Below are 18,968 nucleotides of genomic sequence, written 5' to 3' on the forward strand. Positions count from 1 at the left end.
CCAGCCAGACATGTTGTTTATTGTTGAGGAAGACAATGGAGTAAATCTCATATAATATAGGGGACTAAATGGGCCACTCAATAATTCTGGCTCTTCAACTTTGAACAATACATCTTGTCAGAACACGCATGCACGTACGTACATACATACATACATATACAACCTTAAAATATTTCACATTAAATGGTTACCTCTATGAGCTGGAATAGTGGCATATTCTTCTGTGTACATTTAATTTAGGAATTAAATGATATTTAATTCTACACTAAGGGTACAGCCTCTTGATATAGAATAAATGCTCATTAAATGCTTGCTGAAAGAACAAGTGAATCTCACATATCAGGATTGGTGTTCACCAGGACTTTCTATGCCAATGCATGAAGGGGCAGGAGTAGACTTGTTTTTCAGAAGAAATAACAACAAAATAATGTTGTTAGCCCCCAAAATAACAAGTGATCTTATCAAAGATTTTTAAGCCAATTCTTTCTGGGAAAGTGACTCAAAAACAGGCTCAGAGCTAATAAATTTCTTTCTCATTTGATTAAAGGTGAGAACCTTTCCAAAGTCCTTCTTTAATTTGGTACCAAGAAAGCCTACTAAAGAGGTATTAGAGGTCTATTTTCTCCAGGTGACACCCCCAAACTATGCTGCAAAGAAGGTTTCCTAAGCACTCACCATCTGGCTAGAAACTCAGTATGCATGCATGTCTGCGGGCTGGGAGAGGGGTGGTGATAAAAAAGATACAGCACTGAATTCTTTCTAAGGTACAATATCTTCACCCATCTCCACCTGATGTAAGGGAAACTTGGAAAAACCACCATTAAGAATGTACAAAAATAAGGTTAGCATCCAAGACAAAGCCCTAATAATAGCATTTAATCCTTATAGGAACCTGAATGGCTTCTAGAGGTGCTAATGGAAGAGACTAGGCAATGAGCCTGTCTGAGTGTTGGCATGCATGTGTATGCAGGACTCTGGTAGAGAACAGCACACATTTCCACCCATGACCAGAGAAAACAGAAGCAGTGGAGTAGCTGACAAATCAGTCCATGTATAAAAAGGGGGTCAGGGTGGAGAACAGAAAAGTCAATATACCCAAGAAGCCAAATCTTTCTTCATTGTGCCTGCTTCCGGGGTTCATTTGCTGTCTATTCAGCATTCATTCAGTACCCTGTGCTTTGTCAAAGGAACTGTCTGAAGAATCAGTTCCACCTATACACACTGCAGAATCAATTCTCTATAACTTCCTCCTTTTGGTAAATCCTCAAGATGCTGCCTGTAAATTTAAAGAATTTTAAGCACCAACAGAAACTCTATCCCCACCCCCAAAACTTAGTTATGAACATCTGTTGTTTACAAGGGTTCAGGCTAAGAGCTGCCAGACTTGTTCTACAACCTCTACTTCAACACAGAGGTTGCCAGGGAGGGATGTCTGAATTTCATGCAAGGATGCCCTGTCCCAAACGCTTTTGCAGAAGTCTGCAAACACAGCTCAGCACCCTACTGTTAACAATAATCCTAGTTTGTTCAACTCATTTTCTAATACTGGTTCTTTAACCAGCTACACCTGAGACAGAAGAGTTTCCAGTGGGGAGGGGAAGAATAGGGGGGAAAGGTACAGGGAATAAGAATCATAAATGGGAGGCATAAAATAGATGGGGAGAGGTTAAGAATGGTACAGAAAACAGAGAAGTCAAAGAACTTAGATAAACTAACAGGGGAAGAATGCTGGAGTGTCGGGGGAGTGCAGGGCAGCAGGGGGACAAGGGGGGAGAAAAAAGGGAAAACTGTAACAGCATAACCAATAAAATATACTTAAAAATAATGTAAAGAATCACAGCTGTGCTCATTGATCCTCCCTGAATTTAAAATTTCAGAGACAACAATCCAATGATAGATAGCAGTGTGTATGGGCAGGAGGTAGCAGAAAGGATGATCCTTTTTCAACTCTGAAAAAAATCCAAGCCCTACTTTCTTCTGATTCTCCCTAAATCCTTCATTAACACTGAGCTCTTCCCACATGATTCTGTTTCTCTTCACAGCGTGAAACTTCAGTATAGCACAAGAATTAGATATTAAAGTCTTTACTTCAATTAACTTGGGACCAAAACTAATTGAGAATATAACTGTGCTATCTTTTACCTTTCCCCGGCCAAGCTAAGTACGAGTCCCTCCAGAGTACTCCACCTCCCCGGCCCCCACTTTCTGGTGACTACTGGAACCTGCTTTAAATGGGGTCCTATTTTTAGATTCATGTGCCCATGCGCACATGTGTTCTTATTATTCTCTCTCAGCCTGTCTGATTTTCCCCATTTCAATTATGAACGTCCTTATGAAAGAAACTGTCTTTTCTTCTTATCCTGTAAACCCTCCCACTTAACACAGCTCCCAGTAAAGACGACATGGCTTTTGCCTTTAAAAGAGAACTGGATCAAAGTCAATTCATTTAACTGGCTGTGAATTCCTGAGAATTAAAGATCCAGACACACACTGCTTCCTATCTCTACTACACAATTATTATGGAGCTTATAAAAGCTAAGAAAGGAATACTAAAAGTCCCCTGCACCCCAGCACTGACGTTAAGGGACAGGATCACCAGGGTCTGGGCTCTAGCAAGCCGAAATCCCTAGGTGTGTCCTGCTGACATTCCAGTGGCAGTGCCTAGGAGACAGAGGAAGCCCCAGCAGTCTCCAACATCGTTCCAACTGCTCAGAGAAGCATATTTTGCTCCTGACTGCTCCTCCATCATTTTCTACCCTAAAAAGATGACATGAAGCCATTTAGGCAGAATCTTGGGAGCTTCTTTTTGGCCTCATGAGACAAACAACCCAGTAAACGACATTCTGTTATGCTGATGACTGAGGTTTGTACTACACTAGCCTGCTGGTCTTTTTTTTTTTTTTTTAATTTTAATTGTTGTTCAAGTACAGTTTTCTGACTTTTACTCCCATCCCAGCCCACCCCTAGCCTGCTGGTCACTGTAGGAAACTGAATAGGACTGGCATTCTTTATTCACCCAGATTGCAAATGGGACCTCAACACCATACCCTTATGGAAATCCAATGATTTGGCAATTAGTGGTGAACACTGACTCTGTAGGGATAAGGAAATCAGAAGGTAAGTGTAGGGCAAATTTCCTCCTTTTGATGATTATAAGCCTGGATCTAAAAATAACATGCCAGGGCTAACTACCTAGTTCAAGGTAGTTCATGACAACTATAACACCTTGTAAGATAAAACATACAACTGCTGAGTTTTTATAGGAACTGAACATACAATTATAGAGTCACATAATTGCAGATTTCCCATCTAATGCAGTCACATCATAAAAATCTGGATGGAGAAAGAGTTTGCCATTCGAGAGAGCCCACAGTGGTTGCTGGAGAAAATGGAGACTGCCATATTACCTAAGGGCCAGGCTTAAGAATGCTTACCTCTGCACAGGGAATAAACAATAAATCTAATCTAACAAGGTTTTACCCGGTATAGTTACATTTAGTCCCTACTCCTGAGGACAAGACTAGTAGTCACTGCTATTTACATTTACTATGTGACAAGCACTGTCCTAAGGGCTTCAGATATATTAATTTACTTAATCAGCATAACAAGTCCATGAAGTAGCTACGAATATTATCCTTGATATACAGATGAGGAAACGAGGCAACTATGAAACTTCATCTAAAAATCACACTGCTAATAAAGTGGAAAACCCAGGATTACAAACTCAAAAAAGTCTGATTCCAGAACCTGGAATCTTAAAGTTCACACTATTCTCCTTCTGTCACGCTGATAATTACATCAGCTACTATTTTTTGAGTGTCTAAGTAAGTTACGGACACCAGGCTAGTGTTTTACATTTACTTAATCCCTACAACTACTCTTCAGGATAAGCATTATTCTCCATGTTTCACAGATGGGAAAACTGAAGCTGAATGAGGCTCCTCAAGGCCACACAGCTATAAGTAAAAAGACAGGATTCAGACCCAAATTTGTCTGGATTAAAGCTCTCAGCTTTTACTACTAAGTCATAAAGCCTCCCAAAGAGCTTTCAAAAGAATTCTTTCTCTGTTCCACAGACTGACCACCATTACATCTTGCTGATCCCTTAAAATGCCTTCCTGTATCTCTTCTATCATGCTTTCACCATGTGTGAAGAGACTTCCCAACTCTTCCAAAAGGAATCCAACCACCACCTAAGGTTCTATATGGGCTGGGCCAGTGAAAAAGTTACCAAGGGACCTTTTGTCAGTTTCTAAATAATTGCAGTTTGAGCCATGGCTAAAGAAAGCCAACCCTTGCCCAACACCAAATGCTCCATCTGGGCAAAACCTACCCTAGGGGAACAAATAGCTCCCAAATATATCCAAAATGAATGGGGGACACAATGGTCCCAGAAGTAAGGGGTTCTCCCATCTGGTAGCTTCATGTTTCCTCCTACTTCCCTTCTCAAAGTCACCCCAAACTCAAAGGAGAACTTCCTGGTCCTCCACCCTTTTCTGATTGGCACTCACAGCTGTAATATTCTCCACAACCATTTGATTCTGCTTTTCAACCCAATGCTATCCTGTGAGACTGGTGAACAACTCTAAACTCAGCTGCAAAGAAAAAATCCACTGGCAATTGGTGACATAACTGCAGAAATTGTGCACGTTCAAATACTGGGCCCATGGCCAAGAACATGGACTCTACAAGAATTTCACTGTAATTAAATGTGTACCTAACCTCCCACTGAAAGGAGTGTTGCAGGTGAAACATCTACCAGATTCTTGAGATACCTAGGTCCTGCTCCCTCACATATCTTCCATAGTTACCCAACTCATAACCACCCAAATAAGCAGGTTTATTTTCCATATATATCTCCTTAATAGACAGCTAATGTGATGTCAGTGAGAATAGGATATTGTCTTGTTTCTATCTCCGGTAAGGTCCCCCAAATGTATACTGAATAAATGCACAAATAAATATATCTTCTAAATCCCCTTTCACTCTCTGCAATCTGAGTACCACAGACAATACAAGGGATGGCGCCCCTTTTCCCCACTAAACCTTACTGTTGGAAATCAAACATTCCCAAAACCTCAACCATCACCTCTCTGTGAGCATGCCCAATTCTCTACCAACAGCCCAGGTTTTTTAGCTTTAAATACTGCCCAGAGCTTCAGCCCTGAATACAGCCATTCATTTTTTGTCAATTACTTAAAAATTTCACCTTCAATGTCCTTCCAATATCATAAACTTAACACTCAAAAACCAAATTTCTCACAGTCTAAGCTTTCAAAAACAACTCATTCTAACTTCAGTATTTTTATTAATGGCATCATTAATCTACCAGTCGCTCAAGTCCAAAAGAAACTCCACAACCCTCTTTCTTTCCTGCTTCCAAGTTCATTTGAAACCTGAATCCCATCAGTCAGCAAGTCCTATGGATTCTTCCTGCACCAGGTGTTCTCCATCTGTCTCTTGACTGTAAACTCCAGGAGTGCACAGGGCAGTATCTCTCTGGTGTGGCATGTGTCTGGCGCAGGGTAAAAAGCACAGCACATATTTGCTACGTGAACTGAAGGATCATTGTCTATTCTTTTCATTCCTACCATCCCACCCTAATTTAGATCCTTATTATCTACTGTGGCAACTGGTTTCACTATCTCAAGTTTCTTGTCATTTAGCAAATCATGACCCCAAGGTCAAGGTTAATCTTCCTTAAACTGAGCTCATACCTCGGCCTGGATATTAGCTGTTCAGATCTTCAGTGGTTTCCGGTGTCTACTGCACAGAGCCACATCTCTGAGATAACACTCAAGGCACTTCGCAATATGATCCTGTCTACCTTTGTCCAATTCCTCCACATGCACTTGTTTATCCCAGCCAAACCAGCCTACTCACTCTACCCCAAAAGTGTTCTGTACTTTCTTCTTGCTGTGCCCCTCCAGCCTGAAACATTCCCCCTCTCTCCAGCTTTCAAAATCCTATTCATTTTCTTCAAAGTCTGGTTCAAATCCCATGTTCTCCCTTTAAGTTTCCTGACCACACCCTTCTGTAGCACACACTTGGTACTTCCCATATATGCCTTATACTGAAGATCTGTGTTACTTTATTCAAGTATCATTTATCCCTGAGTAGATTATAAATTCATATGAGAAAGAACTACCACTTCTACTTCTTTGGATTTCTCTCCTCTAAGAGTCTAGAACAATACCTTTAAAATATTCAACAAATATTTGTTGCTGAGAAGGAAAAGCTGTAAGAAAAAAAAGATGCTGGCAGAGGGTCATAAAGTAGCATAAGGTCTCTGTAAGGAAAACAGCAGGATAGCAGTGTAGGCGTATTCCTCTCAAAACTCAACAGGAAAAAAAACAGCCTCAAAATAAAAGAAAGCACTGAGCTATTAAAAGTAGGAGATCAAAACCAACTGAGCTATGACTGAAAGGTAATTTACAGCAAGACTATGTAAAAAACAGCCAGTGCATTATCAATTAGAGTCCTGCTGGGCAATATTAACACAGATTCCACTTAAAAGAGACAATCAAAGGCTCAGCAACAAATAGGAATACATTTATTCTCTTCAAGGAGCCAAAGAAAATGAAGAACATCTTCCCTAGAAAGACTTCCTACCCTTCATAATATTATCTCTGCTCTTAATCAAACCAGGCAGATAGAATTTCAGACATTAACAGGGTCCTCCCACAATTCAAAGGGATGGAAGAAGCCACATTGCCCATCTTAAACAAAGGAGAATAAGGTAGAATCAAACAATCTGTGGGGGAGGGGGAAGCGAAGGAGCATGATGGGACCACAGGGTCAGACTGTACAGAGGAACTGGAGCTGTGTGGGCTTTAATGAGGGTGTTTGCACTGAGCACAGTGTGGAAGAAGACAAAAGGTGAGCAAGAGCAAAGCAGAATGGGAAGCAAAGCCAAAGAGTGGCAGGGTAATGGCTGCCAGAGTAAGAAGTTGTCCATGAGAAAATGAAAAGGTCAGTTCAGCAACATTTGTCCCACACAGGCACTTGGCGGGGGCTGGCAGAATGGGTGGAAAGGTGAAGAGATACAAATTGGTAGTTACAGAACAGTCATGGGGATGTAAAGTATAGCACTATGTATAGTGTCAGACTGGTACAAGATTTATCAGGATGGTCACTTAGTAATTTGCATAGTGTCTAATCACTGAGGTGTGCACGTGAAACTAATATAATATTGTATGCCAAGTAAGTGAAAAATAAAAAGTTATTTTAAAAAACCAAACAAACCTGTAGCAGAATACCCAGCCTGAACTAGCATGAGAAGTTGAAATCTAGCCAGGGTGAAAAAAGGCCTGGAAAAGGATGGGATAAATCCACATGGACTAACTTCAGCCCTGGCCACCCTACCCCATCCCAAGTTGAATAGTTTCCATGTTCCTGAGATGCGTCTGTCCGGACCTGCTGCTGGCAGTTGCTCTCCTGGCAGCACATGGAGACAAATTCATGGCATTGCTGAACCAACAGCTGCTACAGCTCTGGGGGAGGTGACAAGTGCCCAATGAGGTGCTCTGGGCAGAGAATGAACTATTCTAGGGACCTGCCTGAAATTCAGCAAAACCCAGGCTACACTTCACTGGTGAATGAAAATAAAGTACAACTGCCACTCCAGAGACCCAGGAAACCCACAACCCTTTTTCTATCCCAGCTTCTTTGACTTCACCTACTCTTTGCCCTTACATTTGGCCCATTTTTCTATTTCCAAGGGCATAATGCTTACAGAATAAAGCCCAAACTCTATCACCTGGCATTCATGGACCACTGTAATCTGACCCCTCTCAACTTTTCAGACCTTGTATCACTATTGCATTTTTTTTTTCAGCAAAACCCATGAGTAACCCACCATCCTTGTCTTTCCCAACTGTCACCAACACTGTTCTCTCTGTCAAAATTCTTCCTCCCCCATCTTTTTTAATTTAAATACTCACCCAAAGATATGTTTATTGATTTTAGAGAAAGGCATGGAGAGAGGAAATAAAGGAGGGAGAGAGGGAGAGAGAAGGAGAGAGAAAAATCCATCAGTTGCCTTCTGTATGCACCCCAAACTCACAACCTAAGTATGTGCCCTGACTGGGGATGTGTACACGATGACACTCTAACCAACTGAGCCACCCAGCCAGGGCCCTCTACCATCTTTTTATCCTCCTTCTACAACTTTTGCATTGTCTCAACTGAATTAAGCTTATAGGACCAATACCTAGTATTGACACTTCTATTTTTTTCACTTCCCATTCACTGAACTTCACCTCCATACAGTGCCACCCAGAACCCAGCCTGAACAAACCTCTCCTCTTTGTGCACTTATGGCACTTTGTATAAATGGGTGGCTATGGTCTGGGATACATCTGTCCTCTCACACATCACCATGTGTCAGAGGCTTCTAATAGACCATTTCCCCTTTTTTCTATATTAATAGAAATTCTACTTTCAGCTCACCCAGAATAATAACTACACTTCCCAGCCTTGCCTGTAGCTCAGTATAGCTACATAACTAAGTTCTGCCCAGTCAAATGTTAGCTGGAGAGATGTATGTGCCACTTCCAACTGCACCTTTAAAGAATAAGTATGTGCCTGCCCCTTGCCCTTTTACCCATCCCGCTGGCTGGAATGCGGACATGGTAGCAGTAAGCCATCTTGGGTCATACAGACGAGGGCAACACTCTCATGATGGAAGAAGCAGCGTGACACAACCCTGTATGGCTAACGCACAGACTATTACACAAGAGAAAAATCAACCTCAATCTTGTGCAAGCTACTATCATTTGGGGTCTGTTACAGCAGCACAAGCTACATCCTAACCAAAAGAGACATACAGGCATGTCTGAAAGGCCTTTCCTGGACTAAAATTGTGGACTTTTCAGTTGCTAACAGATGATTCAAGCTTGGCCTGGTGGCGCTGCCTACCACGTGCCATTTCAGTGTCAGCAGCATGGCCGTCTCTGTGTAGTAACGCTTGTGTGTGCAAATGTCTGAATTACTCACTTCCCTTTTGCAACATAGGGATGTGGAAACTGGAAAAATGAAGTGCTATCACTAGTGTTGTGTTGAGAAGTAGTCTCATCACTGTATTAGTAAGACGAGGGGAGATGGAAATCATCAGCAGCTCTTCAGATGCTCACGAGACTTAACTAAGGCATACCATGGGTGTAACTGTGACAAAAAGAAAGAGCAGATACAAAAGGCCGAGAGTACATCCGCTGAGGCATAATTCAGAATTTCACCTATATCCTTAGAGCAACAGAACCTACCTACTCCATCTAAAACTCTGGTTTGACATTCAACCATTTGACTTTTCTGTACATTTTTAGGAACAAATTATCTAAGAAAGTAGGATACTGCCTGAACTCTCTGAGTTTCTTGCCATCTTGCCTGAATTCAATGCATTTGTGTGTATGTCTTATCTCTTCTTCTCATAGGCTGAGACACTGGGTGCCTTCGGAACATGTGAAATTGCCACTATAAGGCCATTTTTGACCTAGAAAACCCAGCAATTTCATGTTACACTCTAATGGATTGAAAGCTCCTAGGTCCGGGGCTCACTTTAATCTTTGTATCTCTCACAATGCCTTCTACACGGGAGGGCATCTGTAAGAAATTGCTGGAGTTAACTGTTACAGACCTTCAGATCTTCTCCTTCCATCAGACAACACTAGGCTACCTTACCCTCTATCCTTTCAATGCTTAAAAAAAAATCTCTCCCTCTTTCCTTCCTATTTTCCCTTCCTCCTTTTCTTCCCCTCCCTTTCTGGTAACTTCTAACAGAAACTTTTACTCCTCCCTGACATTGGGTCTGCCCAAGCCATGGGTTCTGGTTTTAGCTTGTTAGTCTTCTCTTTCTCTCCCGAGTTTATATACTTTCATACTGGGTTGGCCAAAAAGTCCGTATGGTTTATTGCATAAAATAAAAGACCCTTTTTTAATTTGCACCAATAACTTAATTGATTTGAATATTTTGAGTATGTTGGCTACCTTCCACTACTGGTTTCTAGTGGGTACATGCCAGGGGTGCTGCTAAACACCTCCAAATGCGTGACGTAGCACCACAGCAGAGAATTATTTGGATGAAATATCAATAGTACCAAGAAACTTTACAAACCACTTTTGACACATTCAATCAGTCACAGCAACTTCTCCATACACAGCACAAATCTTTTCTTTGCATTTCAGTTGTGTTTTTACCTTTTTGTAAAAAGATTTTATTTATTTATCTTTAGAGGGGAGGGGAAGGAAAGAGGGAAAGAAATATCAATGTATGGTTGCCTCTCGTGTGCCCCCTGATGGGAACTGGCCTGCAACCCAGGCATGTGCCCTGACTGGGAATCAAACCGCAATCCCTTGGTTCACAGCCCGCGCTCAATCCATCGAGCTATACCAGCCAGGGGTCGTGTTTTTACCTTTCTTGAAATAATAAAGCATAACATGCCAAAAATATTACATATTTTTCCACCTTAAATATTAAAATGGCTACAGAAAAATTCACCAATTCTGATAAATCTTTCCTCTATACTATTAAAGTTGTCCTGATTTTTCCCCTTTGCCCTCCTCTGCTCAGCACCCCGCACTCCCTCAGGCAATCCCCGCACCATTGTTCATGTCCATGGGTCATGCATGTAAGTTCTTTGGCTACTCCAGTTCCTACACTGTACTTACATCCCCAAGGCTATTCTGTAAGTATCTGTTTGTACTTCTTAATTCACTCACCCCCTTCCCCATTCCTCCAACCCACCCCTCCCATCTGGCAACCATCAAAAACACTTTCTGTATCTATGATTCTGTCTCTGTTCTTGTTTGTTTTTTAGATTCAATTGTTGATAGATTGGTGTTTTTTGCCATTTTATTGTTCATAGTTTCGATATTCTTTTTCTCAAATAAGTCCCTTTAACATTTCATATAATAATGGTTTCGTGGTGATGAACTTCTTTAGTTTTTTCTTATCTGGGAAGCTCTTTACCTGCCCTTTGATTCTAAATGATGGCTTTGCTGGGTAGAGCCAACTTGGCTATAGGTCTCTGCTTTCCAAGACTCTGAATGTCTCCTGACAGTCTTATGGGAACTCCCCTGGTTCCCATAGGGGACTGCTTTTCTCTTGCCGTTTTTAAGATTTTTCCTTTATCTTTAACCTTTAGCATTTTAATTATGATGTGTCTTAGAGTGGGCCTCTTTACATCCATCTTGTTTGGGACTCTCTATGCTTCCTGAAGTCACACGTCTGTTTCCTTTATCAAGTTAGGAAAGTTTTTCTTTCATTGTTTTTTCAATGAAAAAAAAAACTTTCATTTTTTTCATTGAAACAATAAAAAATTGTTTCATTTTTTCATATTTTCTAATTTTTTCATTAGAAACAATATTTCTAATTTCTTCCATCATTTTTCATTGTTTATCTTTCAATGAAAAATATTAGAAATCTATTTTCCAGTAGACACAATTAGGCACAATTTCCAACTAGGCACAATATTTTCCAGTAGGAAAATAGATTTCTAATACCTTGCTCTTTCTCTCCTCCTTCTGGCACCCCTATGAGGTGAATGTTGGACCTTTTAAGGTGGTTTATACTATCTTCATTTCTTTTTATTCTTCTTGTTCTGATCGGTTGCTTTTACTTCCTTATATTCCAAATCATTGATTTGATTTTCAGCTTCATCAACTCTACTGTTGTTTCCCTGTAAATTGTTCTCTGTTTCAATTAGTGTATCCTTCATTTCTGACTGGATCTTTTTTATGCTGCTGAGGTCCTTCCTGAGTAAGTTCCTTGAGCATACTTATAACCAGTGTATTGAACTCTGCATCTGATTGTGTATCTGCATTTCATTTAGTTCTTTTTCTGGACTTACAATCTATTCTTTCATTTGGGCCATGTTTCTTTTTCTCTTCATTTTGGCAGCCTCCCTGTGTTTGTTTCTATGTATCAGGTAGAGCTGCTTTGACTCCATGTCTTCGTAATGTGGCCTAATGTAGCAGGTGTCTTGTAGGGTCCAGTGCATAGCCTCCCCTATCACCTAAGTTGGGTACTTGAGGTGCACCCTTCATGCGGGCTGAGTATACTCTCCCCTTGTAGTTGAAACTCGGTTGCTGCTGGCAGATCAATGGAAGGGATTTACCCACACCAGTCAGCTACAAGGGCTGGCTTTGATCACTTATCATCAACCTTCACCCTCCATGGAAGATCAACTGTGCAGGGGCAAGGTGGTGGTGGTGCTCTGATGTGGTCTGTGGCTGTCCACTGGGTGCCCTGGTCCTAAGGTTCCCTGGGTGGTGCAGGCCAAGGTCAGCTCACACCTATGTTTTGCATGAGCTAAAAAGCAATCTGAGCTATAAAGCAATCTGAGATAGCTGCTACTTGTGCTGGGCTTGGAGATTCCCAGGTGATGCCAAGCTGTGAATCTAGGCTGGCTGCTGTTTGATAGGATTTAGGAAGTTATGAAGCCAAAACCAGCCATTCATGTGGAAAAGAAGCTTGGATGGATGTATAAGTTGGGTGTGGTAGAGTGTCTGGTCAAACTGGTCAAGCCTCCCAAGGCAGGTCAAACTGTATTAGCCAGGTTGGTGGAGTCTCAGATATGGCACTGCCTTTCCAGCTCTGTGCAGGGAGGGTTTAGAAAAGGGACAATGGCCTCTGCTTGCCTTGCTACCAGGCACTGCAGTTTCTCCCAGTGTGACACTGGTGCCTTTCAAGCTGCTACCCCAGTGCTGGAGCTCAGAGGGAATGAGTCTGAGTAGGTGAGTCCATGTGTGGGTTCTTTAAGAGGAACTGCTTAGGGCTCCAAAAGTTCTTTCCTTTGACTCAATCCCCACGGGTTTTGCAGCCAGAGGTTGTGGGGACTTACCTTCCTAGCACTGGAATGTTGGGCTGGGGGGCCCGGTGTAGGGCTTGGACTCCTTGCTCCTGAGATAGCCCTCCTGAATTTTTATGCGCTGCATGTGGGTGGGGGACCAACCGATTCAGAGTGTGTACCTCTCCTACCAGTCTGGATGGATGTGGTTTCTGTAATAGCGTAGCTGTCAAACTTCCATTCAACTCGTTTCTGACGGTTCTGAGTGATGGTTGTTCTACAGTTTAGCTGTAATTTTGAGTGGTTGTGCAAAGAGGCAAGTCACGTCTGTCTATACCGCCATCTTAACTGGAAGATCTTTATTTTTCAGTAAGTTTTTTTAATGCATGCTGATATGATAGCTGTCACAATACAATCTAACAAAATTGTTTCAAATGAAGTTAAAGACAACTAAGCACTGCTAGAGCCATCATAGTATGGAATAACCTTCACAAACTTTTTGGCCAACCCAATATCTTCCACAATCAATTCTATACTGAAGTTTATGCTATCTAATCCCAATCATACCCTCTTATCTCAAAAAATGCAACCTTCCATCTGAATGCCTGAAGGCTGCCCCAAAATGAGCATGTTCAAAGTTGGCTCACCAATCCCAAAGAGATCTTTTTTCAATATCCCCACTTTTATGGTAGATTCCATAACTCTTCTAGGTTGCCAGGTTAGAGACAGTGGGTCACCCCTGACCATTACAATTCTTTACCCAATCATTTACCCAGTCCTGTTCAGTTTTTCTAATACATTTTGAATATAGTCCTTTCCCTCTATTCTTTGCTGCTACCACAATGTGCATGAATTCCCTGCCCCCAAACCTCCATCTTGGCCTTCTCTGGCATAAAAATTCATTCTTCTACCACATCTTTTCCCATGTCTCTTTCCCCACACAAGAATCCAGAGGGCTCACTACCACACTGCCGTATCAAATCTGAACTCCTCTGCTTGTGTGTCAAAGACCCATTACTTGGTGTCTACTTGTCTATCTTTATCTTCCACTGTTTTTGAAAAATACCTGTATTCTCACAATATTTTGCTCATACCTCTATTAAAGGCCTTTGCACATTATGTTGTCTACATGTCTCTCTTCTCTGTAAGCCAGGGTTCTAGAGCTTATCTTACCTCCCTAGGAATCAGTACGGAGCACAGTATCCAGTAGGAATTAATTAGGGATTTGCTGAATAAGTGGATTGTTACTCAGGATAAGATCAGACAGGAAGCTTTTAAAGTAAACTAGATATAAAGTGACAGAAAAAGGAGTGGAGAAGTTTCTTTCTTACAAGTTCTTGTAGTACCTTGTACTTCAGTTTCATAACACTCAACTCATCTAATTGTGTGATTTGTTTAAGGGCTGCTTCCTCATTCTTCTGTTAAGTGCAATGTGGAAGACAACACGCTTATTCACTGCTGTATCCCAAGGCACAATGTCTGGTGTAAAGGAGTTCAAGGAATGTGTAATGGACAGCTGTTGAATGCATGTTTAAGAATCTTCCTTTTCATGAAGCTGGATTCCTCACTAGCCCCTGTACCTTTACCCCGACTTCCTCTCACTTGTAATACTGTTCTCTACCACACAGATCTTTAAAGCTTAACCTAAAATCTCACTTGCTCCTTCTAGAAAATTCTCCTGACTATTCTACATCCTTTATCTATCTCTGATGATTTATCTCTGACCTCTTCTCATATCTATATTCTACATAAATCAATGCTGTCAATGAGATCATTATTGCCTTATCCTTTAATTGCTTCCTGTATTAAACATCTTTTCTCCAGAACAATATTTGGCCTCCTCTGGATACACACAATAAATACTCTTGTGTCTTCTAAAACCTGTACAATATGAAGCACATAGCTGGCTCTCTATAAATACTCACCGGTTGTTTGGGGAAAAATGTAGCAGGTACCAGCTCTATCAGAAAAATCAATTCTTCCAGCCTTGGAGAAAACACTCTATTCTCTGTATGTGATCTTAATCAGAGCAATTCAGATAATTTAAAGAGTGGCACATCTGGACCTTAATTTGTAGTAAATATGTCCTTAAGCTGAGAATTCTAGTAAAACTAAAATGATGTTTTAAACTTAGTAGGAGATTATTAACAGAATAAATCCAACTTTGAATCACTTTATCACATACTAAAATAGCATTTTATTCTCTCAGAATTGCTTATCATAAAGAGAATAGGACTTGGAAAAGATAAGGGGCTCTGAGGATAAAACATCTTGCAGAAATTCTCATTCTAGCTAAACCAAGAATGTCCCATATTCTCCTCTATCCGAGCCTCTGTATCATTGCTCAGAACTGGCTTGTAAAGGATGCTTGTTTCCTCAATTATTAGGGTGATAAACAAAAATAGAAAATAGGGAAAGATATACTTGGCATTAATTCTTAAATTCATTCATTCACTCATCCAATATAGTGACAATCTGTTATACACTTCATGTTATGCTAGGCACTGTGGGAGACTGAAAGATGAATTTAAAAAGTTTATCCAATCTACTGAGAGGAGATAATGTAAGGCAGACAGTGCTGAATGTCCTAATAAAAGAACAAATAAAATGCTGTACAAATTCAGAAAAGGGAAAACATTCTTTCTTCTGGGTGAATCAGGAAAGTTTCTTAGAACAGACTGCTTCCGAGTTGGGTCTTAAAACATAGGTATGGTTTAGATATGCAGAGATATGAAGAATGGGCATATAAGCTCAAATAACAGGATAAGCAAAGACCCTTGGGAGTCAACATTCTGTCTGGTTAAGATACAGTGAACTGGAAATAGGAAATAAGGTTGGAAAGCTACTTGGGCCAGATGTGGAAGGGCTTGAGGACCAAGCCAAGGAATGTCCACCTTTGTGGGGATCTCGTCATAGTAGATCTAGGAGTGGGACCTGAGATTCTGTATTTCCAGCATCCTAGGTGATGCTGATAATGGGAGATCACACCTTCAGTATCAAGACCATAGATACGCAGACAGTGGGGAGCCACTGCACAGAGAAACTGCCTGAAGTGTGTTCCAGGAAGACTAAATCTGATAAAAGTGGATCAGCCAGGCTGGAATGGGGAGAAGCTGTAGACTGTGGTCCTCAATGATGGTCGACCATTACAATCATCTGGGAAGCTTTTAAAACATATTGTTACTCAGGTCCTACTCCCAGAGATTCTGATTTAATTGGTCTGGAATGGGGCCCAGATTTCAGCATTTTAAAATGTTCTCCAGGGAATTCTAATGTGCAGTTGAGGTTGAGAACCTCTGCTATAGATGATACAGTAAGTATTGCAATTGTTCCAGCAAAGATGATAATCTAAACTAGGGCGATGGCAATGAGAACAAATTGAAGGGGTCAATTGTATAAAATACTATGAATGTGAAAGAAAAAGACTTTAGCAACTATCTAGGCAGCAATATAGAAGTATAGCTACAACATCATTCATTTGTTCTAATTTGGTGAAATGTATAAGAATACAGACTCTAGGGGAAAGAGGTGGGGAGGGCTGAAGTGGTAAGGAGGGGTGGGGGGCAGGCAGAAAACCGTACTTGAACAACAACAAAAAGAATACAGACTCTAGAACCTGATGGCCTGAGTTTGAATTCCAGCTCGGTTTACTAGTAGGGGGTGTGTGTATACAATGGGCAAGTTCCTTAGCCTTTTTATGACTTAGTTTCCTCATCTGTAAATTGGGGATATAACAATAACCACCATATAGAGCTGTTGTGGTGATTGAGTTAACATGCATGTAAACCCTTTAAAACCATACTTGCAATATAGGAAGAACTATGAAAGTGTTTGCTGTTATTACAAGCAGGGCTCATTATCTATCGTGATGTCTCCAGTGTGTTGTACTGCATGTAAAGCTGATCTGGAAAAGGAGAAATCCTTGAGGGCTCTCAACCTCCAGCCAATTTGAAGTCACGGGGTTACATGCTTCATGAATCCAATTGGATCTAGGTGGCACACCCTGCCTCCCTCTATCTCAGACCCCATTCCCAAGGTCTCTCTAAAAGTGACAACCAAGGAGTCCCTACTTGAATTGCTGGTCCTTAGTGCTGCGCGTCTTGGCCAGGAAGCGCTCTGCCAGCTTTTCCAAGTTTCGGGAGTAGTCCATCTCAATCTCAGCCTTCTTTCGGAAGAAGTCCTGGAGGTCCTGCAACAGCTGCACCCGGAGCTCACACTGCTGGTCCAGGCATTTCATCTGCTCTGTGAGCTGAGCGCGGATTTCTAAAACAAAAAAAGGCAAGCCGGTCATACAGACAGCAATACATGCCAATGTTTACTCCTTCCTTTTACTTGATCCCTGTCCTCTGGGGAACTTAAAGCCTCTGATGATGATGATGATGATGAGAAGCCTAAACTCCACCAACTTTTTCCAGAATACTAAAAAACACTGGAACCAGAAAGCTGCTGAATCATTTGAGAGAAAATACTTATTAGAAATAATAATATTTAGAGCTACTATTTATTGAACAATTTACTGTATTTCTGGCACAGTGCCAGAATTTGGGTTCTCTTCTAGCAAAGAGCATAATGAATTTTCTTCAAACCATCCTGTTGGGTAAGTATTACTTTCATCCCCATTTTAAGATGATAAAACTGACTCTTAAAGAAGTCAAGCCATAACAAATACAAGCAGCCTGACTTTAGAGCCCAGGCTCCTACTTTTTATACTTTCGCCCATCATTTCAAAATGCTTTTCCACATCTTTATGAATTAGGGTCAGGATATTTTAAGGGAGGTACAAAGGACCCTGCCCAAGGTCAAATAGTGGCCATTCAGAATGAAACAAGCACCAGGACCTCCAGGTAAGTAAACCATCCGCTGTCAAGCAGATTCCATAGTTTCCAATATCATAAAATGTAAATCAACCTTAAAGAAGTTGATTTTTTTCACCAACAAATATCACTCATATCTCTGTTGTTTCATCCCCACTGATTCAGCTCAGAACCCCTGCTTTGTCAAAACTAGGAATATTTCTGGTTAAGCTCCAGCTTGGCAGATTTCTGCTGGCCAGAGCCCTCAGACGGGATTAGCAAACACCCTCTCCCTAACTACAGCAATGGTTGCTCCAGCTGCAATCAGATCTGCCTCAAAGGCAATACTGCATTTGTTACTGACAGGAGACCTGGCACCCACAGGAAGCGCTGTCAAAGCCAGACTGCTTGTCAGCTCAGAGAAGGCCTGCAGTGTGTATCCTGCTGAAGTTATGTTACAATCACCATCTGAGTCACAATGGAGCCATTTCTGTCATCCCTTCCCCCTCCAAGCCTGCTCAGCTGAATGCATTAGGATGTGACAGTGACTCTAATCCCAAGAAAAAAAGAGCACCTATATTATTATGCTTTTCCTATGCATGCTACAAATCCATTCCCAGATAGCAGAGGTGTAACAATGCTTTCTATCAGTGCTGTTTAATGCACAGGACAGGGAAATCTACAGTTTTCATCTGAGCTGTGGATAAACAGGCAAATTCAGGATCAGGGCTATAATGTTGAAAAATATGCCAAGCACTCCTTTTATGAAGCAATGAAGGATGGGCAATGGCACACTTAGCGTTCCCCAAAGTAGACAGGGGTCCATAATCTATCCCCATCGTCATTTTTTAAACTGTTTTCACAGATACCAGGATGTAGCACAAGTATCTGACCATTTATGGGTGATCTCAGTTGACCTATAAGTTCCATTCTCACCCTCTTTGTCCCCACATCTGCCCCTTGCCAACCACCAATGCCAACCAGGTCTGCAGTAACCTCACCTGAACTGAAACTGAGCACCACAGGATTGTTTCTAGCAGACAGAAGGCTGTGCAGAAAAGCCGCCTACCTCATCACTCATCAAAGCTCTCTTGTTCTGTGTTTTTCTGGGAGTCTGATTACAAGGGTGTTGGGAGGAAGATCTGCAGAGGGCATGTCAGGCATATGGTTTTTGCCTGGGAATTTCTGGGCCTCTTAAAGGCAACAGCCTTTACCAAGACTGTTCCTGGAGGCATCTGTGCCCCTTCCATCTATTGACAGATAGAGGTCGTAGCTGGCAGTGGTACCCACTGGGTGGGCAGACTGTGGGTGGAGAGGACATTCATTGATATTACTTACAACTAGTCCACTCGATAAGAATCAGGGCTTTTTCAGTGAAAAGGTACCCATA

The 18,968-nt window shown here is 41.5% G+C and overlaps 1 protein-coding gene across 9 annotated transcripts in view; it reads right to left on the reverse strand.

Annotated features, from left to right (window-relative positions):
* SRGAP2 (SLIT-ROBO Rho GTPase activating protein 2) overlaps positions 1-18,968 on the reverse strand; it is a 252,003-nt gene that overhangs the window by 145,053 nt on the left and 87,982 nt on the right. For all 9 annotated transcript variants that reach the window (XM_037155440.2, XM_037155438.2, XM_037155443.2 and 6 more), the window contains exon 3: positions 16,856-17,048. In XM_037155440.2, coding sequence (XP_037011335.1) covers positions 16,856-17,048 — 193 coding nt within the window. The remainder of the gene's footprint in view (positions 1-16,855; positions 17,049-18,968) is intronic.

Source organism: Artibeus jamaicensis, unplaced genomic scaffold (assembly GCF_021234435.1).
Source record: "Artibeus jamaicensis isolate MK-2021 breed Jamaican fruit bat unplaced genomic scaffold, CSHL_Jam_final contig_475, whole genome shotgun sequence".
In the NCBI taxonomy this organism is placed as follows: domain Eukaryota; kingdom Metazoa; phylum Chordata; class Mammalia; order Chiroptera; family Phyllostomidae; genus Artibeus; species Artibeus jamaicensis.